The sequence below is a fragment of the Stenella coeruleoalba genome, assembly GCF_951394435.1.
Source record: "Stenella coeruleoalba genome assembly, chromosome: 2".
In the NCBI taxonomy this organism is placed as follows: domain Eukaryota; kingdom Metazoa; phylum Chordata; class Mammalia; order Artiodactyla; family Delphinidae; genus Stenella; species Stenella coeruleoalba.
In genome coordinates this window covers 2731850-2759571 of record NC_137147.1, presented here as the reverse complement: position 1 = coordinate 2759571, position 27722 = coordinate 2731850, and the positions used below count along the sequence as shown (strand labels likewise).

At 42.9% G+C, this 27722-nt stretch overlaps 1 protein-coding gene across 10 annotated transcripts in view; it reads left to right on the top strand.

The window, feature by feature from the left end:
* The window catches only part of WDR20 (WD repeat domain 20), a 63653-nt gene that overhangs the window by 15313 nt on the left and 20618 nt on the right, over nucleotides 1-27722 (top strand). For 7 of the 10 annotated variants that reach the window (XR_013827344.1, XM_079915002.1, XM_079914998.1 and 4 more), the window contains exon 2: nucleotides 24766-24948. The exons of 2 other annotated variants lie outside the window; for them this stretch is intronic. Coding sequence is in view for 5 of the 8 variants with exons in the window: in XM_079915002.1 (XP_079771128.1) it covers nucleotides 24766-24948 (183 nt within the window). In the remaining 3 variants the exon portion in view is untranslated. Of the gene's footprint in view, nucleotides 1-24765; nucleotides 24949-27582; nucleotides 27676-27722 lie in introns of all 10 variants that reach the window. One more of the 10 variants, XM_079915001.1, reaches the window with a different exon arrangement.

Here is a 27722-nt window from a genome sequence, read left to right as displayed (position 1 = left end):
TCTTAGGCAGCTACTGGCCTCAGTCACCAGCTTGAGCTTCACCCCTCATTCATATTTTAATTTTTTCTTGAACAGACTTGTAAGAATTTGTCAATTAAAATTTTGTTTCACAGAATCAGCTGTTTCTTTGTTTTCTGTTTTGTAATATCTGTTATCTTTACTTCCTTTGTTTTCTTTAGATTTACTCTATTCTTTTAATAGCTTTCTGAATTGAAAACATAGGTTATTAGACTTTCTTGCTTTTTTTTTTTTTTTTTTTTTTGCTGTACGCGGGCCTCTCACTGTTGTGGCCTCTCCCGTTGCGGAGATGCGCAGGCTCAGCGGCCATGGCTCACGGGCCCAGCCGCTCCGCGGCATGTGGGATCTTCCTGGACCGGGGCACAAACCCATGTCCCCTGCATCGGCAGGCGGACTCTCAACCACTGCGCCACCAGGGAAGCCCGACTTTCTTGCTTTTTAATGCTGTGCTCAAGGCTGTAGAAATCCCTCTTATGTATTGCCTTAACAGTCACCCATATGTTACACATGTGGTAATATCATTGTCATGAAGATCTAAATATTTTGTAATTTCCATTTTTTTCCCTCTTTAACCCTGAATTTCTAAACAAGCATTTTTTTTTTGTTTCTATTCATGGTGTTTAGTTTTGTTATTAACTTATTCACATGGTATGGTCATAGAGTATGTTTTTTTGATACCAGTTACTTGAAACGTAATGATCTTTTTCCTTGTAACCTAGTTAAAATGTTCCATGTGTTTTTTTAAAAAAATTTATTATTTATTTATTGAGCCACACTTTCATTTATTTATTTATTTTAATTAATTAATTAATTTTTGGCCACATTGGGTCTTTGTTGCTGAGTGCAGGCTTTCTCTAGGTGTTGTGATCAGGGGCTACTCTTCACTAAGTGCGCGGGCTTCTCATTGCGGTGGCTTCTCTTGTTGTGGAGAACGGGCTCTAGGTGCCAGGGCTTCAGTAGTTGTGGCACGCAGGTTCAGTAGTTGTGGCATGCAGGTTCAGTAGTTGTGGCACGCAGGCTTAGTAGTTGTGGTGCACGGGCTTAGTTGCTCCGTGGCATGTGGGATCTTCCTGGGCCGGGGCTTGAACTGGTGTTCCCTGCGTTGGCAGGTGGATTCTTAACCAGTGCGCCACCAGGGAAGTCCTATTTATTTAATTTTTGGCCGCGTGGCATGTGGGATCTTAGTTCCCCGACCAGGGATCAAATCTGTGCTCCCTGCATTGGAAGAGCGCAGTCTTAACCACTGGACAGCCAGGGAACGCAACGGTGAGAGGCCCGCGTACCGCAAAAAAAAAAAAAAGGTTTTCTTAGAAGGAGAGTCTGCCGATCATTCAAATTACTAAGCTTGCCCTGTAGGAATTTTTCCTTCATTGGCAGCAGTAAAAAGGAGAGATTTTTTTCCTCCTTAAAGTTAAAAGTAAGTTATGTTTATGGTAGAAAATTTGGAAAATTCAAGGAAGAAAAAAACCTGTATGCCACAGCTATTAATATTTTGGTGTTTTTCCTCCCAATCCTTTTATGGTGCTCAGTTATATAATTTAGGTCTCTAGTACCTAATACTCTGCCTGGCACAGTGTAAATGCTCATTAAGTATTTAGAGAATGGACCCAGGTGTATGTTCTATTTAGTATGTAGATGAGCATTGCTTTTTGTTGATGGTATTTATAACCCATTTTAGAGTAGCTGAGCTTTGTATGAAGGTGTGACTTTTTTTTTTTAAATGAACCTATTAGATCATTGTAAAAAGTTGCTTGGGTAAATACTTTGGAGTCACCTTTGACTTCTTTCTTTTTCTTAGTCTACTTGCAACCATTCAGTAAAGCCTGTTGGCCCTGCCTTAAATTATATCCAGAACCTGATCACTTCCCACCTCCACCCACTACCTTGCTAGTTTGAGGAAGCACCATCTCTCACTTGGATTGTTACAGTGAGCTCCATGGGCTCCCTTCGTCTACCCTTGCCTCTTACGGTCTCTTCTCCTGATGGCAGCCAGAGGGATCTTTTAAATAATACAGGTCACAACACATTTCTCCACTGTTTAAAAACTTCTAGGGACTTCCCTGATGGCACAGTGGTTAAGACTCCACACTCCCAATGCAGGGGACACGGGTTCAATCCCTGGCCAGGGAACTAGATCCCACATGCATGCCACAACTAAGAGTTTGCATGCCACAACTAAGGAGCCCACATGCCGCAAATAAAGGAGTCCGCCTGCTGCAACTAAGACCCGGTGCAACCAAATAAATAAATATTTTTTAAAAAATTTCTAATGCTTTTCCATATCACTTAGAATAAGACCTAAATTCCTTATTATGATCTGGTACCTCCCGCCCGCCCCCAATGAGATTTTCTGCCACGCTCTCTCTCACTCCCTCCGTTCTCCTCCTTGAAGGGGAGTACATCCCACCCTCAGTGCCATTATGTGTGCTGTTGCGTGCATTATGCATTCCTTCCAACAAGAATCCTTTCCCTGGGCAGCCAACAGGTCTGGCTCCCTCACTGCTTCATATTTCTGCTGAAGTGTGTCCCTGTCAAAGAAGCTTTCCGACACCTCTACCCAGAAAGGCTCTATAATCACCCTTCCACCTCAGTCCCACAACTCCCTTTTCCTGACTGAATTTTCTTCATAGCCCTTTCCACTCTGATGCTCAGTTGATTATTTGTTTACTGGCTGCATCCCTCCTAAGTCCACGAGAGGAGGGTATATCTGTCTTCCCTGCTGGGATGCAGTGCCTACAACAGTGCTTGGCACACGTAGAACTCAATAAGTATTGAGTGAGTAGTGAAAGGAACTTATTATCTCAGGTAACCTAGTGAGAAAATCTTCATTTAGAACATAGGTATTATCACCCCAAAGTTCATAGCAGCACTATTCACAATAACCAAGACCTGGAAGCAACCTAAATGTCTGTCAACAGATGAATGGGTAAAGAAGATTTGGTACATACATACAATGGAATAGTACTCAGCCATAAAAAAGAATGAAATAATGCCATTTACAGCAACATGGATGGACCTAGAGATTATCATACTAAGTGAAGTAAGTCGGAAAGAGAAAGGCAAGTATCATATTATGATATCACTTATATGTGGAATCTAAAAAAATGATACAAATGAACTTATTTAAAAACCAGAAACAGACTCACAGACTTAGAAAACAAAGTTATGCTTACCAAAGGGGAAGGGGGGAGTGGGGGTGGATAAATTAGGGGTTTGGGGTTAACATATATACACTACTATATATAAAATAGATAATCAACAAGGACCTACTGTATGGCACAGGGAACTCTATTCAGTACTCTGTAATAACCTAAATGGGCAGAGAATCTGAAAAAGAGTAGATATATGTGTATACATATGAACTGAATCTCTGTGCTGTACACGTGAAACTAACACAACATTGGAAATCAACTATACTCCACTATAAAGTAAAAATTTAAAAAAGAGCATAGGTATTCTGACTTCTCATAGGCATATTGTATTTTTTAAGTAGGTAATACATGCATGTGGTTCAAAGTTCAAATGGCATGCAGTGAAACGTCTCTCATACCCTGTCCCCTAGCCACCCTGTAACCAGGGTTATGTTCATGTGTATATTTCCAGAGACAGGCTATGGTTCTACACATAAAATCACAGATATATTCCTCCCTCCTTTAAAAAAAAATGTAAGTTTTAGCATCTGTACTGTTCTGTACCTTATTTCTGTTTTGTTTTATAAAATATATTTTGGAGATTATTCTTTGTCAGTGTGTAAAGAGCTCTTTATTTTGTGAATAGCTGCACAATATCCCATTGTATGACTGTACGATAGTTCCTTCTTTGATGAACATTGAAGTTGTTTCCAGTCTTTAGCTGTTACGGACTATGCTGCAGTAAATAACATTGTACATATATCACTTTGCCCTGTTGCTAGTATATCTGAGGAATAAATTCCTATGAGTGGAATTGCTGCGTCAAAGGAATGTGCATTTGTACTTTTGATAGACACTGTCAGATTATCTTACACGGGTTGTACCGATTTATACTTCTGGCACAGTGTGCTATTAGTTGATCTTTGCCAGTTTGATAAATGATAAGTGATATGAGCATCATTTCATATATTTAAGAGCCATTTATATTTTCTGTGAGTTGTCAATATCCTGTGCACATTTTTCTACTAGGATTTTGGTCTTTCTTTCTTTTTTTTTTTTTACTTGTAGGAGCTCTCCTTTATGTAAATTAGCCCTTAATTTGTGATCTGAGTTGCAGACATTCGGTTCCATTTGTCATTTGTTTTCTGATTTTGCTCGTGGTGGTTTTTCCTAGGTAGAAATTTTATTTTTTAGAGGAAAACGTATTAGTCTTTTCCCTTTTGGCTGTGGGTTTGGGGTCATACTTATTAGCCCTTCTAATTTTTTTTTTAAAATCCTCATGGTTTCTTCTTGTACTTCTGAAGTTTCATTAGTTACATTTGACATCTCTTTGATACTGCTGAGATTTATTCGGGAATAAGATGTGAGATGGAGTTTCAACCCCCCCTTATTATTATTATTTTTTACAACAGTCTTAGCATTTTTTTATTTCTTATGTCTTACGTGGAAAATAATCTGTCAGCAGTTTTCTGCTGAACTCTGAGTAGATCATGATGTCCTGTGTATTTTTTCATTATAAGTTATAGTTATCTTTTTTTTCTTTTTTTTTGGGGGGGGGGCACTGCGTGGCTTACAGGATCTTAGTTCCCCAACCAGGGATTAAAGCTGGGCCCTGGCAGTGAAAGCACCAAGTCCTAAGCACTGGACCACCAGGGAATTCCCAAGTTGTAGTTATCTTTATCTTACCAATGTTGACTTAAAAATAATGATTGAAGTATAGTCTATTGGTGAGCATTGTTTTGAGATAAATTTTGTAGGATTTTCAGTTGGTAAATTAAGATTAGTTGGACATATATACACTACCAAATGTAAAATAGCTAGCTAGTGGGAAGCAGCCGCATAGCACAGGGAGATCAGCTCGGTGCCTTGTGTTCCCCTAGAGGGTGGGATGGAGATGCAAGAGGGAGGAGATATGGAATATATGTGTATGTATAGCTGATTCACTTTGTTATGCAGCAGAAACTAACACACGATTGTAAAGCAATTATACTCCAATAAAGATGTTTAAAAAAAAAGATTAGTAATAATAGGTATAATGATAGCTAATTAATATCATGTGCTACACTAAAGGAACACGTTTAGTAAATGATATAAAACTAAAGAAGTAAGAGATTTTACCCTCTCATTTGAGTGAGTCGTGGTTGAGGTCTCTTGGCTTCCTTGATTAATGCATGGCTGTGCTACGTTGATAAATAGGGTTTCCTGGGGCTTGATTCTCATGTCTGGTAGGCTCCCTTTATGGGTGATCATCTCGCAGACTGAAGGCTCTGAAGGTCCTGGCTGTAAGTGAGGGAGGATGCTTTGGGATCACCTGCATAGACTCAATGGTGGTCCTTCACTACTGTTGCTCTTTTCTTCCTATTTCTATGCCACCTTGCCTGGCCTTATCTATTGTTGCATCTCTGCTTGAAGTTGCCATTTTCACCATGTGGTTAACTTTTTCAAGGTTTGTAAATGGCTCACTTTACTAAACTATCAAAAATCCAAGCTGAGCCTAGTAAGAAATTTAGCCTACCAATGGCCTCTTCAGAATCTTTCGGACAGTTCTCGTAATGAGATACTTAACCAGCCAAGCTGACACCTTGTTGTCCCTGTACATTTGTTTTGTCTGTCTGTCTGTCTTGGTCTTTTCTCAAGTGCCATCCCACACCTTTTTGCTCAGCTATACCATTGCCTAAATATTTGACCTGTCACATTTTCAAAAACAGAAGGGTTCCTCTTCTCTCTTCCCTTACATCAGAGGTTCTCTTACATGTGGTCCTCAACTAGCATCAGCATCTCCTCAGAACTTGTGGAAATGCAGATCTCTGCCCTCCCCCTTGACCAACTGAATCAGATACTCTAGGGGTGGGGCCCAGCACTCTGTTTAACTAGCAGGTGATTCTGATGTGCTAGTTTTGTTTTTTAAAAAAATAATTAATTAATTAACTTGGCTGCATCGGGTCTTAGTTACAGCATGCGGAAACTTTGTTGTGGCGCGCAGCTTCTCTCTAGTTGAGGTGCGCAGGCTCAGTAGTTGTGGTGCGTGGGCTTAGTTGCCCCAGGGCATGTGGGATCTTAGTTCCCCGACCTGGGATTGAACCCGCGTCCCCTGCATTGGAAGGTAGATAGATTCTTAACCACTGGACCACCAGGGAAGTCCCTGATGCACTAAAGTTTGAGAACCACTGCCTTATGGGATCTAATTCAGGGCTCTCCTCATAGCTTTAACACTCAGTTAAAGCTTATTGGCCATTTAATTTGTGGAGTATATTAATAGCCATTGATTAATTTGTTTATCATCACAGTTATCATTTATTGAACACCTACTCAGTGCTGGGCACTAAACTAGGTGCTTTCACATACATTGTCTCATCCTCACAAACACTTTGCAAAATAGGGAGTGGTGTTTCCCACTTTATATATAGATGAGAAAGGGGAGGCTCTGAGGAATGCAGTAACTTGCCAAGGCGGCTGGCTACACAGCTGGTAAGTGACAGCATGAGATTTCAGTGGGTCTGTCAGACTCCTAAGCCTATGTCCTTTCTGGCACATCACACTGCCTTTCATATAAAACCTTGTTCCCAGAGAGTACATGTGAGTCTGTGGCTGTCATGTCATATAAAAAATGGTTGTAATGCACATGATTCTGGACTTCTCCCCTCACATTCTTTTTTTTTTTATATAACTTTATTTTATTTATTTATTTTTGGCTGCGTTGGGTCTTCGTTGCTGCATGCGGGCTTTCTCTAGTTGTGGAGAGCTTTCTCTAGTTGTGTTCGTTGCAGTGCGCAGGCTCCTCATTGCAGTGGCTTCTCTTGTTGCGGAGCACGGGCTCTAGGTGCGCAGGCTTCAGTAGTTGTGACACGGGTTCTACAGCGCAGGCTCAATAGTTGCGGCGCGTGGGCTTAGTTGCTCTGCAGCATGTGGGATCCTCCCGGACCAGGGCCCAAACCTGTGTCCCCTGCATTGGCAGGCGGACTCCCAACCACTGCGCCGCCAGGGAAGCCCTCCCCTCACATTCTTAACCTGATCTACTAAGCAACAACCTTCTAGCTTTTTTTTTTTTTTTTTTTTTGCGGTATGCGGGCCTCTCACTGTTGTGGCCTCTCCTGTTGCGGAGCACAGGCTCCGGACGCGCAGGCTCAGCGGCCATGGCTCACAGGCCCAGCCGTTCCTTAGCATGTGGGATCTTCCCGGACCGGGGCACGAACCCGTGTCCCCTGAAGCGGCAGGCAGACTCTCAACCACTGCACCACCAGGGAAGCCCTAGCTTTTTTTTTTTTTTTTAATAGAAACACAGACTTCTATTTCCTTTTCTTAATATTCATTTACTTAACAGTAGATCAGAGAATTGGGAGGTAAAAGAGACTTTGAGATCATAGTCCAGCCTCTATGTTTTCACACATCTAGTCATTACATTATATGTGCTACTCAGTATTTTTGTCTCAGAAATCAACTTGTATTTTTGTTGAGGTATAAATTGGTATACGACACAACTCTGGCCTGTGCACTTGTATTATTTTTGCAACTTAAAAAAATATGTTACATTGAACTTAGAAAATTTTTAATTGGTTGGGAAAAGTAATTTTGCTGGCTTTGCTTTAGTCCCGCTGTGTTATGAAAGTGAAGTGAGCGCGTGTTAGCAGATTGAGCACCTCTTTGACCCAGGAGACAGCTGCCGTCTCTGGTGAGGGGAGAGGCCTTGTTATTTAGGCTGTTTGCTCCTCTCACCTCTTTGACCTTCGCTCCCTCACTTCCAAACCCCCACCCCTCCAAACACATTTTTGGACAGGCAGTTGAATAGAAAAATACATTTATTTTTAAAATTCCTACAAGGAGTTAAGTGCTTATTTCCAAGCTTCCTCACTGTACTTTTTGGTTTGAATGCATTTATCAAATGTGAATTGATATTATTTACTTAATAATGATAATAGCTAATACTTGGGTAGCTTTTTGAGTGAGCACTATTCCAGTCGCTTTACATATTTTAACTCCCTAATCCTCAAACATTGTATATAGTAGGAACTATTGTATTATCCCCATTTCCCCATTTTGTGGAAACAGTAGTGTGGAAAACTAAATAACTTGTCCAAGCTCACAGCGCTAGGAGTGGCAGAACCCAAATCAAACCCAGGCATCCTAGCTCCACAGTCTGCGCTCCTAATCACTCCTCAAAGTGTAGTGTAGGTTTTCAGCCAGAGCTTTCTCAGTAACATGTCACTTTACATTTTTGAAATGGTACCCTATTCAGTGTTTTTGTTTTCCTGCATTAGGACCTGTGTGGAGGATGGGATTGATGTGTGAGCTTCCATAGAGAAATAATTTAGCCCCTTCAAAAATGTCAAATAATTGAGGTGTTTGCTAGGGACACAGGCTGTGCTGAAGGCAGGTGGCCTTCTGGAGTGGGACACACCAGGCTTGAAAACAGTCTCCCAGTGCCTTTCTCAGCCTCGTCCTGCACCAGGATGGGCCCTGGCTGGCTCTCTGTGCTTTGCCATGCTCTCCCTCCTTTGGGGTCTTGAGTGTGCCGTGGTTTTTCACCGCCCGACGAGCATGTATGTGCTTGAGGTCTGAGAATTTTGTGAGAACAGCGCAAGTACTCAGACTTGCTGTGGACAACAAGAAAATTTGGGGATGTCATGTTACTGTGTGTCTCTTCTAATTTAAAGACAAATCTAGCGGCAGTACTCTACATGGAGGAGAGATGAGGTCTTTCCATACCACCCTGAAGACTGCCTTTTAGTTTATGGTCACTTATAAACTTATAAATGCTGCTTATTGGACCTGCTGGTATTTGGAGCCTCAGCCTTTGTCATAACCATGGGTACCACCAAGCTGAGCTCCTGGCCTGCATTTCTTAGCTTTCAGTGTCTATGCAGCCTAGCTTAAAATTGCTGCCTATTTCTGCCATCCTTCTTGTATTTGCATACAAAATTTGGGTACATCCCTGCTGGCCAGAATTTTATTAGTGGGCATTTGACCTGGCTGCAGAGGGAAGATTTTCTGGAAGACAGTCAGGGGCTTTGGAAAGAGCTGTGGGAGTGGGTATTGGCCTTAGTTGCTCAGGACACAGCAGCTCCAGAGCTTTGACTTATCAAGAGGCAAGCAGCTCCCTTTCTCCCTCCTCCCTTCTCAGCCTGGAGAAGGCTCGCAGCAGTTGGAACTTGGTGCCAACTAAATGAGCGTCATTTGGTTATGCTAAGCTTAATGAGTTTTGAGAAGTCTTGTGTATTTCTTCACTCTATGTTATAAATAATGTAATTTCAAGTTCTGACAGCTAGTTATTACGTCTGATGTAGAAGCAAGAAGGCCACAGGTGAAAGGAAAGGAGACGGAAATGAGGGCGTTGGGTTAGGCTACTCTAGTGCTTTTCCTGAGTTATAGAGCTCCACGTTCAGCTGCGGTATGAATTGATTTTGTGATTTTAGACAATTTACTTCCTCGGTCTTAAGTTGTAACATCTTGAGAGCAAATGTGACTTTTTTAAAGCTCCGCTCCAGCTGTTTGTCTGTTTTCTGATTCCGTGAATGTGAGACTTAGGTTACCTATGTTCGCATAAGACCACTGTCTATAGAGATATGTTACAGAATTATTCATGCTGGGAAATAAATGAGTTGCTTCTTCAGTCCACTTCTTTGTGAATAGCTTCATATTTAACTTTTTAAGCTAGTAGTTGCAAGTTTTAAATTATGTATGTTTTATTATGTGAGATGATGAATGATAAGTGCTTAGAGTGAAGCAGATGTGCGATTGTCACCAAGTGCTACCTTTCGGATTATGGTTGATTTCAGGCTTCAGTTTGAAACTGCTTATTCAGCTGGTTGGCCTGCTAACCTACATTTAAAATGCAGTACTGTCCCCATGGAGAGTACAAATACAATACTGTCCCTCTTGAGCCTAATATTTTTATTTCAGGCCTCCAGATTTTAAATGTTAAAATATTGCCGAATACCAAAGGAGAAATTCTACTGTGTAACCCTTTTAGCTATTTCTTCTGGATTGAGGATAATTTAGGGCCTAGAATCTCTAGAAAATCATGGGATTGATGATAAATTTGCAGCTCAATTCTTGTGAGAAAGATGGGGATTCAATCTTAGACCTACATTGGAGGCAAAATTGGGAAGTAAACTTGGAACAGATTGAATTTCCCAAACAGGACTCTGGGAAAAGTTATCTGTATTTGCCACTGTAGCAAATTAGGAGCACACAGTGAATGCTTCTCACACTGTAGTACTATTTGAAGAGTGAAACAATAGAACCAGCCACCGCCTCCTTATCTGTCCCCTGAATGGTTGGCTTCTTTAAAGAATTTTCCTGTCCTGTCTCATCTCATTGAGTGACATCACTGGTGCCACAGAAATATTATTAACAGACACCAGCAGTCGTAATTGGTGTGAAACTTATGATTTGGCCAGTTCAAAATATATCATCACCTCTTGGCGATATATCATCCCTGCTCATACATTTACTTCGTGTAACCGTAGGCTTCATTTTATGGTGAATTTTACTGTTTGTTCACAAGGCATGTATTTTCCTGTGACTCTCTGCTAGGCCATGACATGCTTTTAAACTACCAGAATAATTTTCAAATAGTTTCAGTTGGTTTTTTGGCCTGTGTTTTCTTCTTTTTCTATTTAAAAAATTACACAAGTAATATATAATTATTGAGGAAAAGTTAGAAATTAAGATAGGCAAAAAATGGTCATCTAAGTACTACCCTCCCCTTTAGTAACCACTTTTAATACTTTACTGAATATCTTTTCAAATTATTCTCTTTGCAAACATATACATCTCAAACGGAATGAAACTTTTTTAATTACGGAAAATTTACTTACACAGAAGTAGAGAGAATGTCTCCCGGCTTCACCAGTTGTCGACATATGGCTAGTCTCATTTCATCTATTATCTCACCCTTACTGCATTATTTTAAAGCAAACCCCAAACATCATCTGTTTTCTTCTGTACTTTTTCTACAATTCATAGACTGGAGAAATAAAACCATATTTTCACATGTAAAAAATTTACATTCGATCAAAGTCTGTTCTTTGACAGATTCATAAATATTTTTTACAGTTGGTTTCTTGATACATAAGGATCTTTTAATTATTTTATTTATTTTTTAATTTGAAATAAAGATTCATGGGAACTGGCAAAAAATGTGCAAGGAGGTCCCATGTACCCGTCACCTAGTTTCCCCCAGAAGGTAATAGTTTGCATAACTATAGTGTAATATCAAAACCAGGAAATTGACATTGTGAAGTCTGCAGAGCGCATTTGGCTTTCACTAGGATCGTGTGTGTGTGTGTGTGTGTGTGTGTCTGTGTATATTCCATGCGGTGTTATCCCACGTGTAGATTCATGTAACCACTGCCACAAATAAGTGTTGTTTCATAATCAGTTTATTCAAATTAATTTTGTAATTGGTTTGTTTAAATTTGTTTCCAAGCAAGGACCACACATTGCAGTTAGTGTCCATGCCTCTTAAATCTCTTTTTAATAAAAAATTAGTTGGTTGTAATTTCACTTACAGAAAATGACAATCATAGTACAAAGAACCCTCAGATGGACTAATTATTTAAAATTTGCCTATTTGTTTTATCATTTGTGTTTTCCCTCCCCCTCTTCTCCTCCATTCCTCCTCCCTTCCCTCCATGTGTATGTATGTACATATATAATACAAATCATTTGAGAGTAATTTGTAGACATCATGTCCATTTATTCATATAAACCTCAGTTTCTATTTCCCAAGAACAAGATTTTCTCTTACATAACCCCAGTACTGTACATTTATCAGAATCTAAATATAACTGATCTGATCTGCAGTTCACATTAAAATTTCACTAGTTACCTCCATGCTGTCCTTTAAGAACCATTTTCCCCTGGTTTGGGAGCCAGTCCAGGTTCACAGACTACAGGTAGTTGCAGGCTCTTTAGTCTCATTCAGTGTTCAGCAGTTTCTTCTTTGTTTTCACGACCTTGATGTCTTGAAGAGTTCAGACCAGTTATTTTGTAGAATCTCTCAGTTTAGATTTGTCTGCTATTTTTGTGATTAGATTCATAGTCTACAGTTGGGGGGGCACCACAGAACCACTGTTGTGTCTTTCTTGGAGCAGCAGGTCAGGAGACACAGGACGCTGCTTTGTTCTGGTCACAGTGGTGATGTGAACCTTGACTAAGGTTGTGTTTGCTAAATTAATCCATGGTCAAGTTCCACTTTTCTCTTTGTAATTGGTATGTAATTTGTGAAGGGATACTTTGGGACTACATAAATACCGTTTTTCTCCTCAGACCTTTATCCGCTAGTTTTAGCATCCATTGATGATTTTTGGCTGAATTGGTTATTACTGTATTACTGTGATGGTTATAAAATGGTGATTTTCAAACTCCATTATTTTTTCCTTCTACATTTATTAGGTGTTAGTCTACTGTAGGGGAAAGCTTTTTTTTCTCCCCATTTATTGATATTAGTGTGAACTCAGATTCTTACTTTATTCCATGATAATTCTGTAGTATTGTTTTTATGTGTAAATTGTCCCATCATTGACCAATGATAGTCCCTCTGCTTTGCCCCCTGAGTCTTTTTTTTTGGCCACACTGTGCGGCATGTGGGATCTTCCCCGACCAGGGATCGAACTAGCGCCCCCTGCAGTAGAAGCGCAGAGTCTTAACCACTGCACCACCAGGGAAGTCCAGCCCCTGAATCTTTTGGACACAACTTCAGTAGTCTTTGATAGCTTTCTTGCTCAGCGGTACAGAAAGATGTTCCAGATTCATCTTGTGCACTTCCTGCCCCATACCTGGTATCAAGTATATGGGAGCCTTGATGACTTTGAAAAATAGCATTCGTGACACAGTCTGGGCACTAGGGTCTCCTCTTGTCATTTGCTCATTGCTTCTATACATTTAATACATCTTATGTGGAAAATCTGAATTCCTAATGACATTCATATAATTGATTTTTTGTTTTATTCTACAAGACATTGAGAATGGCAATATACTGGGACTTCCCTGATGGTGCAGTGGTTAAGACTCTATGCTCCCAGCGCAGCGGGCACGGGTTCGATCCCTGGGCAGGGAGCTGAGATCCTGCATGCCGCACGGCACAGCCAAAATAAAAGAGTAACAATGTACTCTTATTGCTAACAGTATGATTACAGTGTGAGTACAGTTTTAAGATTTCTTTATAACTCTTTTAATCTTTTGAATCCTATTTTTTTATTGTTGCATTTTTCACTTAATGCTATACCATATAACATCCTTCTTTGCTGGTAAGTAAATGTCTTCATTTTAAATGGCTGCATGATATATTTACCCATTTCATTTTTCAAACACATAAGATGTTAATAATGTTTTGTTAGAAACAAAGCTGAGTTGACTGTCTTTGTATGTGTGTTTGATCATTAAAATTATTTATTTATTTATTTATTTTTTGTGGTACGTGGGCCTCTCACTGTTGTGGCTTCTCCCGTTGCGGAGCACAGGCTCCGGACGCGCAGGCTCAGCGGCCATGGCTCACGGGCCCAGCCGCTCCGCGGCATGTGGGATCCTCCCGGACCGGGACATGAACTCGTGTCCCCTGCATCGGCAGGCGGACTCTCAACCACTGCGCCACCAGGGAAACCCAAAATTATTTTTTAACTTAAGGATAGCATCCAAACAGAAATGTGTATAAATGTAAAGTTCTATTAGTTTTTCACAAAGTAGAACCAACCCCAGGTTAAGAAACAGCATTCCTAGCCACCTGGAGCCTCCCTGTGACCCCTTCCCACACTCCTGAAGGGGTAGCCACCGTCCTCACTTCCAGCATCACATGAGTTTTCCTTATTTTTGAACTTTATGTAAGTACAATTACTTAGTATATGCTATGCTTCTTTTATATCTGGCTGCTTTCACTCCAGATTATTTTTTGAGGTTTGTCCATGTTTTTTCTCAGTGCGTGTCTTCCACGGGTAGTATTCCATGTACAGCCTGCTATTCACCTAGCCTACTGTGGATGGGCATTTGTGTTGGGCCAGCTCTGGGCTATTACAGATAGATTACACACTTGGAAAATATTTTCTAAGGACAGATTCCTAGGCGTTGAATTTGTGTTTAAAGGAAAGGAGGCTTTTGCTCCGTGCTGGCGAGTTGCTCTGCATGAAGGCTGGCCAGTTCACACTCCCGTCACAGTTAGGTGAGGCCTGCCCCTCCACATCCGTGTGTGCTAGTCTTAACTGGCTGCTATCGCATTACTAGTGCTGTGCCAGTGCATGGTACATTTCAGGTGCCTCAAAAGGCGTTTTTAATCTGGTAGGGGAAGAAACATCAGAAATGTCTGAGTGGCTGTCATTGAGGTAGCCTATAAGACAGTTATGTCCCCCCAAAATTTAGCTGGGGAGATAAGACATGACAAACAGCAGAAGTGCCAAGTGAACAGTAGTTCCAGTGATACTGTAAAACTTTAGATGAAGGAAAGAGCAAAGCTTTTCTGCATAGTAGTATTTAGAAATCGGTCAGCTCTCTGTAACTGTCATTGAATTGAGTCTGCTTTCTTCACCTGAGGCCTGGCTGGATCAGAAAATAACTATTTGAATTACAGAGACCAAATCCAGTGTTTTGGCCGTCGATTTTAGTGGCTGGTCTCCTTTCATTGTAAGATAAGTTTGATGTGCTCTCTGGCTCTCTTGCTTCCTATTTGAAAACCCAGCAATGTACTGGTTCCAAAGTACTGTCATTTGGTGTAAAATTACTGGTACACATCAGTGCCATGTTTTGAAATTTCATATATTACAGATTCAGTAGTTCACTGTTCCACTTGAAGTTGGGTGATTGAAAAGGTAGCAACTTGATGTGACTGAAAGCACAGTTCTAAGGTCTGTGCAACCTTGGGCAGATCACCACCCCTCCCTGGGCCTCAGTTTCAATGTAGGGTAAGGAAATGAGTGTCAGAAAATTGCAGGGCCTCTACACAATTGGAGATTTAGGGCATTTCCCCCTTCGAACGGGATCTCCTCTGCAGAGCGCTGCTTGTGTTGCTCAGCACCTTGATTGAGAAAATTGAAAAATCATCTGTGTGCCGTGCCAAACATACGAAGCTCATGGGCATATAAATGCCAGGAAGGCAGTGGGATAGCAGCTAAGCAGCATACAGGAACTACTCACTGTCTTGGAGTGGTCTTTACCAGTGTTGTCACAGCACTTTTAGAAGGTCACAGAATTTCTCCCCACCCCCACCCCTTTTAGGGGAAACTTTAAAAATACCTATTTTCTAAGAATTTGAAATGAGTATCTTTTGCAGAAACGAAAGCCTCTTGCCTTTTCTTCCACTTGAGATGTTGGTATTCCCTTGGGAATAGGAATGCATATGTCTATGCATATTTAACAGAAGGGTTTAATAAAAATAGGTCATTTGAATATGTCAGCATTTTAATGGGGTGAGATCTGGTGTTAGAATGTGTGCAAATTGATTTTATCTAATTTTTATTCATAGTTTTTCTTTAATGAAGAAATCAGTATTTCATTAGCCTAAATGAAGCACCAGGACAACCATTTGTAGCGTTTCGCATTGTGATAAGAGCCTTAACCTGAATGTGGAGTGCAACATAAGAAAACGAAGAGATGGCGAAGATGTTGCAGTTTAGTAGCTTATCAAGTTCATTTTTGAAAAATCACTCTGGGGGAAGAGGAGTAGAGTTTACATAGCTAACAGTTTTTAAGTGACAGACTGCCTTGGGAAAAAATGGCATGTGATAACAACAGAAGTTTATTATTTCAGCAGACACTTGACTGACAGTGCTGGGCCAGGGGAGAAGAAGACGCTTCACATAATCTCAGCCCTGCTTCCTCTGGGTGGCTGCTCCCACCCCGCCCCAAACAGAGTTCCAAAGGAGGAGCCTTCTCTGGCTCCTGTGGGAAGTATTTCTTTGGTGAACAGTACGCAGTTCCACAGATCGTAGCTGTGAATGAACACATTTTATGCATTTTGTGACTGTGCATCTCTTCCCATTTTGGAATGACCTAAAGGTGGCGCCCCTCGCATTTTACGTCTTGTTATTTGCCTGTATTCTGATGGTGGATGGCATTGTTCGTCCCTTCTCTCTCCTTGCATGGAGTTCCCTGCCCCACTTCTCCTGGCCTCGCTGCTGCTGTCGTGCACAGGAGAGGAGCTCTGGAATGTGAGCGCTGGGTGCTCATTCGGGGGTCAGGACTGGCAGAAGACTGCTGGCAGACGACTGACAGTTGTTTTCAGTAAAGGGAGTGGGTCTGGTGTGCCAGTGCAAGTGTGGGCGTGTGCTAGTATGTCTGACAATGAAGGAGGAATAGAGACTAAGGAAGGAAAGGTACTGTCTTGTTTTGGAAAATTATATTGGAAGGAAAACATGCTCTCAACTTGGCTTCTGCTGTTTTTCTCCAGGAAATTTAGGGCAGAAAGAAATATCCCTGTTTTTCCTTATTTAGATTTCTTTGAAAGTATTAACGAATGATGAGGATTTTCAAAGCCTCTCTGGTAAGCAGCAAGTCCTTACGTATTCAAAAGGAGAAATGTGAGTTTTCACTAACTTTTCTAGAGTGCCCTTTACGTGTCGGGTATTATGCTTGGGATTATCTCCATTTTAAGAGAACGGCCCTGCAAGGCAAATGCGTTGAGAAGGGGGGTCTGGGCCACACTGAGCAAGGCTGGGGTATCCGATCGCCACCCCAGCGAGCATAGGGGCCTGGGGTCACACAGTAACAGAATTGTAGACTAGGTGCTACCTGGTGTTATCTCGTCAACTTCCTGTCATAGCACCATGATGCAGGAGGAGGAGCACAGGGGCTGGAATGTAGAGGCCTCATCTCCACCACTTGCTGCTGCTTGACAGCTGATTCTGTTTCTCTGTTTATAAAATGGGAGTGGCCATAGTTCTTCTGTGCACAGGTTCATAATGATGGTCAGAAGAATTGATGCTTGAGGGTGCGCCCTGTTGAGGGTGCTCTGGAAACCGTCAAGTGACTTTCCGGTATTCGCTAAGGGAGGTTGTTTGCTTTCATAGATGGGCGCCCAAGAAGGCATTAGTTGTTAGTTAGGCTTTTGGTCAGCAGAAGGATTATATATTTGCTTTTATATATATGTCTGGCTCTGAGTTTCTTCTAGTTCCCATCACTTTACTTTTCTTTCCTGTTTTCGGAATTGTTCCATTTCTACGGCAGATACTTAACAACGTCTTCTGTGTGTCGGGAGCTTTAGTAGGCATTGGAGGTAGAGTGGCGAGTAAGACAGACATGCTTCTGGCCTTTTTGAAACGCTGGAATGGTACAGTTGAGTGACCTTTTTTTTTCCTACTGGGATAAGTTATCCCAAACCTGACTTCCTAATACCCCTGATATCTCTTTTTTTAATGTGTTAGACTCTAAATACCATTAATGCCAATTATGCAGAGATCTTGAATGTAACTATTGAACTGAAGAAACTCTGAGAAAGATGCGTTATGGGGCTATTTCACAAGATTAGCCTGGTTTTGTGTCTACTTCAAGGGCAGGTGGCTTGGACTGTGGAATCAGCATCTGTGCAGTGCCTTACAACTGACTCTTACCTGAGTTTTAAACTGCTCACCTGGGCAGTGAAGATGTTTGAAAATCAGTGTTTGGTAATTTGGTCATGACAGCCGCAGGTTATTTTCCACTGTGCTGAAGAATATTTGTATTAAATAGTACATTGATCTTTGTTCACAAAGCAAATATAACAGCTCAGAGTGGTCTGAGTCTCATTTCATTCACTCTTGTGACCGGGAGGCGTTTCCCCAGGATGACCAGCTAGGTGTGGTCCAGCCCCAGGCTGTGGACAAATCCCTCGCAGGCATTAGAAACCCCAAGCCTGACTAGGTTAAAAGTCTCCCCCAGGAAAAACTGTGGAACAGTCTTTATAATGTGGTTTGGTTTGGATCCCAGGTCTTGAGATAGGACTCCAGGTGTTCCTCCTCTTTCCAACTCGGTGATCTTCTGGGGCACTGGGAAGTAATCCCCTGTCCACTTCTGGCTCCTGTTTTGGTTGTCTGAGCTGTGGTCAAAAGGAACGGTAATAGAAAGCACTACAGCAGTTCTCTTTTGATTTTCAAATGGCATAATGGAGACCTTTGATGCCACTGGAGCTGCTCCTGCTGTTTTGGGCTAATCCATTCAGGCAGTCAGTGACTGAGCAGCCTCCTGACTTTTTTGTTGTTTCTGAAAGGCCTTTCACAATATATGGAGTACAGTTCACATATTACCGCTAATAAATGTGGCACATGGGGATAGGCACTCAGTGGAGGCCCAGTGAAAGCCTGCCTCCCGGGGTGAGATCAGGAGGAAATGACACTGGCGCTGCAGTGAGCAGCATTTGTGTGATGGAGGGGGGAGGGGGAAGGGAGTATTATAAGTGAGGGGGGAAATGTAAGGAAAGGCAGGAAGGTGCAAAGGGCGCAGGCAGCGTGTGAACACGTGCTGCCCTTGCGGGTAGTGTGTGTGAAGGGGCAGGGGATGGTGAGGCCTGTAAGAGGAAGGCCTGTGGATGCCAACTAAGCAGTTTAGCCGTCGGTACGGCCGGCAGAGCCGAGGAGACTTGGAGTGGGAGAGTGACCTGAGTCTCTATGAGGATTAATCTGGCAAGTGTGGGGGAAGAGCGGCAGGTGTGTAGAAATGGGTGGAAGGAGCCTGGTGCTAAACCCGTAATCTGCCCCTAGGCCAGGAGGGGGCCTGGAGGAGGACAGGCTGCTGGCAGGGCTCTGAGCTGGCATGGGGGGCGCCAGGCGGGGGACCCAGCCAAGGCGACAGGCTTAAAGCTCGGGAGAGGGGCTGCGGAGGGAAGAGAGTGATTTCTGGTGTAGACGGGGTGAGCTTCTGGTCTGGGTGGACATTGGGCAGCTTTTAGCTAGACCAGTAAAAGGAGTCTCTTCTGGCAAGTTCTGTGAGACGGTTCTCTCTGAGGTGATTCTCTAAAGGGGAGGGAGAATGTGACATTTAGGGAAAATAAAGCCCCCCTTTAGTACCTACATGCTTCCCACATACCATCATCTGGCATACATTTTTCAGAAGAGGTCTTTCTGAGATTATTTTCCACATCACATCAAATGCTTCTGGGCACTCAAGAGTATCAAGAAGCAGGTTCCCATGACAAGGGCTCGGCCCGGGCCCACCGTGTGCCTTCTCTGAGCTCCTGGAATGACTGTGACAGGGCGCCTGTGGGAGCCCATTCCCTGCTGGTTCAGTCCCTCCTCCATGTTCCTGTCGGCTCCCCAGCATTCCCTGGGGCCGGGCAGGGATCTGGGGTGAAGGTGTGGGCTGCAGCAGCTTGGTTTCTTTTGCAGACCTTTGTGATAAATGTTCGTTAATTCCATGCTAAACCCACCGAGCTGACTTCATGTCTTGACAGTATTGTCATGAAGAGAATTCCAGGGATTTTAAGGATCAAAAGTCCAAGGAAAAAAGAAACATGACTTTTTAAAGTTTGTACTTATTGACAGGATTTTGGTTAACCAGCTCTGTTTCTGTAGTAGGAATTTTTAAGCCATCATTTAAATTTTTTCTGTTGAGAATGAGACACTGACAAATTAATTGTAATCATAACTCCTTATGCAGAAACTAATGAGCATAATGATGAAATTTAATTGAAAAATTGAAAAGTTTGGAACAATCGCAGTTTCATTTGTTAAACAGATATTGAGCATTTGTGACAAACTGGATACTCTGTTGGGGCTGAATAACCAGATATTCTTACCAGTTCTTAAAATTCTTGTCAATTCTTAAAATTGGTAAGACTTTTAAATAAATTGGTTCTGCTATAAATTCACATTTAAGAATTTAGATAATTGGCAATAATTAGGATGCAAAAGCACTAAAAAAATACCAAAGTATCTGTAGCCTGTCTATGCAGGATTTACCAGAAAGCTGAGAAACAGAAGTAGTTTTGTGGAATAACAATAGTAACTGCCTAATAAAGACGTTCTGCTTTTTAAGGAAGTTTCTGTTGTAGTTTTAGTCGTAATTCTAATTGATGATAACAGACATAAAACAATACTGTGATCACGTAAGTGATTAAATACTAAATTTTGTGCAACGAACTAAGTACTTGAGAATTGTGATAAAGGGGCCAGCTCAGGAAACGGTAGTTGGGAAAATGCTTGCTGGAGGTGGCGGGACTTGAACTGATGGGTAATACTCCTGGGAACAGGGGCAGAGGAGACTCTCCCAACCCAGGGGGCGACTTAATGAAGCCAGGAAGAGAGGACGTCTGCCTGCACCAGACTCAACACACCTGGTTGGGGGCGAGGACGGGTGGGACGGTAGAACAAGGTGGAGTGGTGGGACATGGCCCTCGACCCCTTAACTCCTTCCCAGGTTCCTCAGCCGTAAAACATGGATGGTATTAGTGCCGACTCTGAGGGGCGGACTGTGAGATTAAACGAGATGGTAAGTGTGAACGTCCTGGTGCATAGAAAGTGTTCAGCGGACAGAAGTTGCTGTTGCTGTTGCTGTTGGGGAGACGGATGGGGCCCAGCCACGAAGGGCAGGACTGCTTGGGAGTTGTCCTATTCTGATGTGATGGAAATTAGGAAGCCACTGAGACATTTGCCCCCAGGTAGGATGTGACAGGGATAAATTAATAATGGTAGCTCCCGTTAGAGTGCTGATGCGTGCTCTGTGCTTTATATCCATTACCTGCGGGCCTTTCCGTGACCCTGCAGTGGAGCTAGGGGACTTTGTTCTCTGCGGCTCTGGGAGAGGTGACAAGCACCTTGGCCAAGGCCACCTAGCTACCAAGAGGGAAGGCGAGGTTTGAACCCAGGCCTGCCTGGTTCCAAAGTCTGGGCTCTTTCTCCTCCTACCAGACTGCCTTGACCTGGGAAGCCATCTGTCAGGGGGCTGACGACCCCACGGGGAAGGAGTGGCTGGCTCAGGTCGTTGTTACAGCTACTGAAAGGGGGGTGGGTTCAGGATTCCCAGTGGCACACCCCCACCCCACCTCCTAGGAAAATAGGAGGAGGAGGAAGAGGAAAGAAGACAGCGGCACAGCAATGGAAAAAGAGACAGGACTCGGTGATTGGCTGTAAGAGGAAAGAGGACGAGATGAGCTGGAGGTGACGGTGCTGTTAGAAATGAAGGCAGGCACTGGTGGACCCACCTTTCCCTGCACCTGGGGTCGGGCTCCAAAAAGCCCAGGCACCGCTGGGGGAGTCCCCAGGCTTCTCGGAAGAATAACTTCCTGTGGATACACCCCTCGCAGTCACTACAGGGCTCACAGTAGGTCTTGCCGGGTGTAAGTGGCATGTTGCTTGGCTAACGTTCTGCTCTTGTAGTGCCATCAGGGCCATTGGGGGTTTGTGGGGGAAGCAGTGACCTTAAGTAAGAGATATTTTTGTGTTCCTTGGGCCTAGGTCTACTTTTATGCCTTCTAGGACAGTGTTTCTCCCACCAGTACTGAAAGACCAATTCTTAAAATTTCCAGTCTATCTGGGCTGATACTTTTGTAAAATAAAAGAAGGATTACTAGAAAACCTGAAAAAGACATGGAGAATGCAAACTTGAATTTTTTATTATTGGATTCAACAGGTATAAAATCACTCTGTCACATTGCCGTAAAAGTTTCTCAATGTGTGTTCTCAATCTGTGTACTTAGTGTGTGTGTGCGTGTGTGTGCGCACGTGTGTGCGTGTGTGTGCGCGCGCGTGTGCGTGTGTGCGCGCGTGTGTGTGTGTGCGTGTGTGTGTGTGTGTGTACTTAATTTTGACTGCAGGCTAGCAGACTGTTCATGGTCTGGTACACCTTGAGAGCAATGATCTAGGGAGAAACTTTGTTAAGCAAATTAGTAACAGGACGTTTTTGGAATAGATACATGATTCAAGAGTAAAAATTGTCTTTCAGTTGGCATTTAAAATACTTTAGATGTGTGTTCCTGTGTGATCCAATGACATCTGTGACAAATGACGTCTTTTCAGTAAAGTTCCATATTAGGGGGCAGGAATGTGAGAGAAATATACCAAGAACTGAGGCTAACATTGTTATTGTAAGGGATCCATAAGTTTAAAACTAGTAGCAATACTTGGAAAAATTGGTGCTTTAAACTTTCTCTGTTGTTCTGAGAATCATTGTATTTCTTTTGCTCGTTTAAGTTATATTTGTTCTCTCTATTAATGTTTGGTTTGCCTTTGAATTGATTTTTATATTTTGGTGCATAATTTTATGTATATTCTTTCACAGGGTAGTTTCTTTTTTTAATATAAATTTATTATTATTATTTTTGGCTGCATTGGGTCTTTGTTGCTGCGCGTGGTCTTTCTCTAGTTGCGGTGAGCGGGGGCTACTCTTGGTTGCAGTGCGCGGGCTTCTCATAGCGGTGGCTTCTCTTGTTGTGGAGCACAGGCTCTAGGTGCATGGGCTTCAGTATTTGTGGCACACAGGCTCAGTAGTTGTGGCTCACGGGCTCTAGAGCGCAGGCTCAATAGTTGTGGCGCCACATGTGGGATCTTCCTGGACCAGGGTTCGAACCCGTGTCCCCTGCATTGGCAGGTGGATTCTTAACCACTGCACCACCAGGGAAGTCCACGGGGTAGTTGCTTAAGCAAACTAAAAAGAAAAAGTCTCGAGTTAACATACGCCGATATAGAGATCATATAATGATTTAGTTGTTCATATTTCAAATTTGATTTTTGACTCTATCTTATATTTTGAGCATTTTTACTTTTGCTGCTGTTTCCTTGCACTGAGATCGTTTGCTGTGTTGTTCCCTTAGCCTAGACTTCTCTTTCCCTGCCCTTAGGGCCCAGCCCAGGAGCTGCTTCCCTCCAGGCAGACTGTCAGCAGTGAAGGGGCTCCTGTCTCTGGCATCCGACTTCTGCTGAGCACCCACTTCCTTGCCCACTGTCCCTTTTCTCCTTGCTCCAAAGTCAGGACTTCCTTTTGTTTTGCATCATACTATATATTACACTTTTCAAGGCTCTTTCGTGTATATGTTCTCTTATTTCATCCTCCAGACAGTACCATGAGGTTGGTAGAACGGATTCTCATCCCCATTTTAACTGAGGTGAGGCAGGGAGAGTGTCCACATGGCATGAATCTTCATTCCTTTGCCAGGGCTCCCAGGGTCACTTGTGCCACTCAGGTCCAGACTGCCAAATGCTCAGATTTTGAGCCTGTCATTTTGAGGTCCTCTTTTTTTTTTGCGGTACGCGGGCCTCTCACTGTTGTGGCCTCTCCCGTTGCGGAGCACAGGCTCCGGACGCGCAGGCTCAGCGGCCGTGGCTCACGGGCCCAGCCGCTCCACGGCATGTGGTACCTTCCCTGACCGGGGCACGAACCCGTGTCCCCTGCATCGGCAGGTGGACTCTCAACCACTGCGCCACCAGGGAAGCCCTTGAGGTCCTCTTTTTTTACACAGTATTTGTTATCTGAAAAATCTAGAATTCTCAGTGCAGTGTCACAGGTCTCTTTGGAAGAAAAAAATCTTCAGAACCTAACCCTGGGGATGGTCCGTAGAGAACCAGAGCTGTGAACCCAGGAACTGCACGCAGGGCCAAAGTGGGTGTTTTAAAGGATGTGTTCAGTTGTCTCCACCTGTGATTTTCAAATGACAGTGGGAGGGGTTGGGTTTCCTTTATTTCAACAATAACAGCCCAGCATTTTGGATTGCACAGAAGGTTTCTCATGAAGAGAAGATCCTGCTTTAAAAGGGGTGAGGCACTTTGAAAAATCACATTTAGCCCAAGTCAGGAGTCAGAATTTGGAGTGTGTGTGGTGTGTTTCCTCCCCATCCCCTTTATGGTAAAACCGACCTGTGTTCCAAATGCAGTCCTTCCACTTACTAGGTAGGTATGGTGACCTCGGCTGAGTTATTTAACTTCCCTAAACTTGTTTTCTCATCTGTAAAATGGGGGAAATACTATCTATTTTGAAGGATCATTGTAAGGATTAAAGATGATGCATGTACCAGACTTGGGGTACAGGCTCGACGAGTGAGAGTTACTTGGAAGCTGATGCAGAAGAGAGAATGTGACCCAGTACAGGAGTCACTGCCTGTGTACAGCTGGCCATAGTAGTGGTTCTCAGCCTGGGTAGGTGTCAGAATCACCTGGAAGACTGTTTTAACTACAGTTTGCTGGGTCCACCCTGCCTGCCCCCTGTAGTTTGATTCATTTGGTGTGGTGTGGGCCTTGAGAATTTGCATCTCTTGAGTTTCCAGGTGATGCTGCTGCTGCTACCGCTGGTCTGGGGACCACGCTTTGAGAATGACTGGGCTGCAGGTGAACTCACCGATGAGCATTTAGGTGCTGTAGCTGTATTTGAAAGCCGAGCTTTTATGTGGTTAAAGTTAACTTTGTTAGAAAGCGCTCGGAATGCATTTCGCAAATACTGAATTTGGTATCTCAAGGATTTTTCCTCCTGAAGTCCAGGAGTCTTTGTTAAATATACTTGAAGAAGAATAAGTTACGAGAGTAACAGTTATAAACATATTATGGGTAGTCAAACAATATCAGATTGGCTGAGGTATGTGAAAGTGCTTTTATAAAATTCTAAAAACCGCAAAAATATTTTAATACTTTTTATTTTTAAGATTGAACATCATAATGGAGTATAAAATAGTGTAACTTAGATTTCTCATCTCAATGTGCTGTTTACCGTGTGTATTTTTCTCTTTCTCCTCCAGGCTGCTGACTTGAGTAAACCAATAGATAAAAGGATATACAAAGGAACACAGCCTACTTGTCATGACTTCAACCACCTAACAGCCACAGCAGAAAGTGTCTCTCTCCTAGTGGGCTTTTCCGCAGGCCAAGTCCAGCTTATAGACCCAATCAAAAAAGAAACTAGCAAACTATTTAATGAGGAAGTAAGTAGCACCCTGTCTTAGCTGTTAAGAATCCCTTTAAGAATGTATACGTTCTTACCGAGGGTAGTGGGCCTTGTTTTACACTGTGAGCGAAGCCCGTTTTCCATTCTCAGATGTCCTACCTAGTATTACCCAAGTTTAAATGTGGTGCGTTGCCTCGTTGACTTTTACCTGTTCTTCCTTTGGGCTAACTGTTCTGTGCGTTTTTTATGGAGGTGCTCAGGTGTCTATAGCAGATGCTTTAAAAATTTTTTTATAATGGAGATAGGGATGAGACTTGTAGCTTGATATTTATAATTTAAATAAGAAAATAAAGAATTTATTCACATCACCAGAAAATTTCATGCAGATCAAAGAACTTGATAATATTTCCTTAGGTTGCTTAAGTTGTAGCTAAAATTTGGTGTGTATGTTTGACAGGCGTTTGACTGAGAATTTGTTCTCTTGCTCTTGTAAATGTTTGCTATTAAATCACCTTTGACATGGTTAGAAATCCTGGCACTTAAAATTGGATCCTATGACATAGCTTTTGCCAGTGTTGTAGCATGTGCTGGGGTTTCTAGTGTCTTCAGTTTCATTCTGGCAGGAGCCTGAGATATCTGAGCTGTCCATTCAGGAACATGTCAACCATTAAACATAGTAGGTGTAAGTTGCCAAACAGATTGTATTTTTATAAGCGATTGAAGTGGCTTTTCAGCCCCAAGTATTGCCATTACATATTTGACGTACTTCCTCCTCTGTGTCTGTATGACTTTCCTAGTAAATGGAAAAGATGAGGCAGTCTTGCTGAGTTAGAAGCCCTGGGTTGCAGTCTGCTTGTGGCCTCAGCCCTGGTGTGACAGGGGCCGGGTCACGTGGATTCCTCTCAGGAAGGGCGAGTGGTTTTGATTGTTGCATGGTTTTAAAGTCATTAACTTGGAACAGAAGTGCATTATAAATTCTGATTTTTAAGAAATAATTTTGCTTGGGGAAGAATACTCCACAAATTGCAGTTAAAATTCTGACTCTTTTTGCAGTCCCCGTGGCATATGCTGTCCATGCATATCCAGTCTCCAGCCACGGTGCTCCTGGCTGGCATTGCCAGTGGATTTGGTGAAATCCTTTGAACCATGCCATCTCTTCTTCTAGTTTCATCTGGGTTGACTGGAAACAAAACTTGCCGTCTGGATTGACAGAAGTATTTAAACCCATTTTCTGTTAAAAAAAAAAATCTTAAGCAGAAAATTATTCTATTTACCTAAACATTTTATTAACATCATTTGACGGAGTGACTTCTAAGTAGCTGGATGATCTTTTTGGGGGGTAGTGGTGGGGAGAGTGAGGGCACAAAACTAGACTGCTCTGCATTCTTAATAGAAATTGTGAATTTGGCGTCACTGTGGGGTTTTATTTGTGTTTAGGTAGGGGACGTGTTTTTGAGGGGGAAGGGTTTGGAGCCATGTAAAGGGCTGTTGGTAAACAAGGTCGGGAGGCTGATCGGCTGAGGATGGCACAGAATGCCACTTAGAGAACAAGAAGGGTTTGTGTGTCATCGCTGGGGGAGGGTGCAGCAGAGACCACAGGGCCCTGAGAGCACTCGGACGCATCAGCTAGACCCATTCCTTACAGGAATGGGACAGCTGGGAGTCACGGGCTGGAGAGCAGCTCCTCACTCTTAATGAGTGAAGCATGAGTTACCTCCTACTCTTTTTACATTTTATTTGAAAAATGGCTGTTCAAGGTTCTAGGATTGTGTATGGCTTAATACCAACTTGGCATTTACAACTTGAGGCAGACATTGATTGCCCTTCGCAGTAAGGACATTCTTCGGCTTGTATGGGTAACATTCGCATCAGATTTTGCTCAGGATGTCTAAGAGAAAGGGTCATCAGGGGTTTGTTTCTCAGAGAGTGCCAGGGATGGTGGTCGAAGCTGTCGTAGGCTGTGCTTTGCATTGGTATGGGACGTGGAGGTTTCAAAGTGTTTTGTCTCTTTCCTCGGCTTGGGAGGGTGGGTTGCTGTCTCCATTGTGCGCAGATGAGGAAATAGTCAAAGAGAAGGTAAGTGAATTGTCCACATCAGGTAACAATTTGATGATAGAGCTGGATCCAGAAATTAATTCCATGAGCTCTTATTGGTCATAGATTGTAAGCCCCACCGTGTGTGGTTGCCAGATGGGCTCTTGCCTCCCCAGGAGCTCACAGTTTAGTGAGATGGACCAAAAGGATACTGGAACGTGTGTTATCCCAGTGTTATGAACAAAGTACCAAGGAATAATGTATTAATTGCATTCCTCAGTATGTATCAGATATCATAAAATAAAAACAAAAGTTAAGTTCAGTGGGGACAGTTCGAGAAAGCTTCCAGAAGGTGACATTTGACCTGGGTTTGAAAGATGCATAGGAGTTGGAGGAGGATGAGAAAGGCCTTCAAAGCTGGAGAAAACAGCTTAGCATGTGGAGGCCAAGGGTGGCCACACCACAGCATGTGGGTCTTGGAGTGGCAGAAGTTAAAGCCAGACAGATGAGCTGGAACCAGATTGTAAAAGCCCTTTGATCACATGCTGGGAGATTTGGATCTGACACTGGATGCTGTGGGGGACCTTTGGGCTTTTATTTAATCAAGGGAGTGACAGGATCAAATGTATTTTTTTAGAACTCTTGTCAGCACTTGTGGAAGGTGGATTGGAATGAAGAAAGAGAGAATGAAGGTAGCAAGACCAGTGAGGAGGCTCTAGTAACTGTCCAGGTGAGAGCTGAGGACTTGAACTAGGGTTGTGGCCATTTCCTCATCCA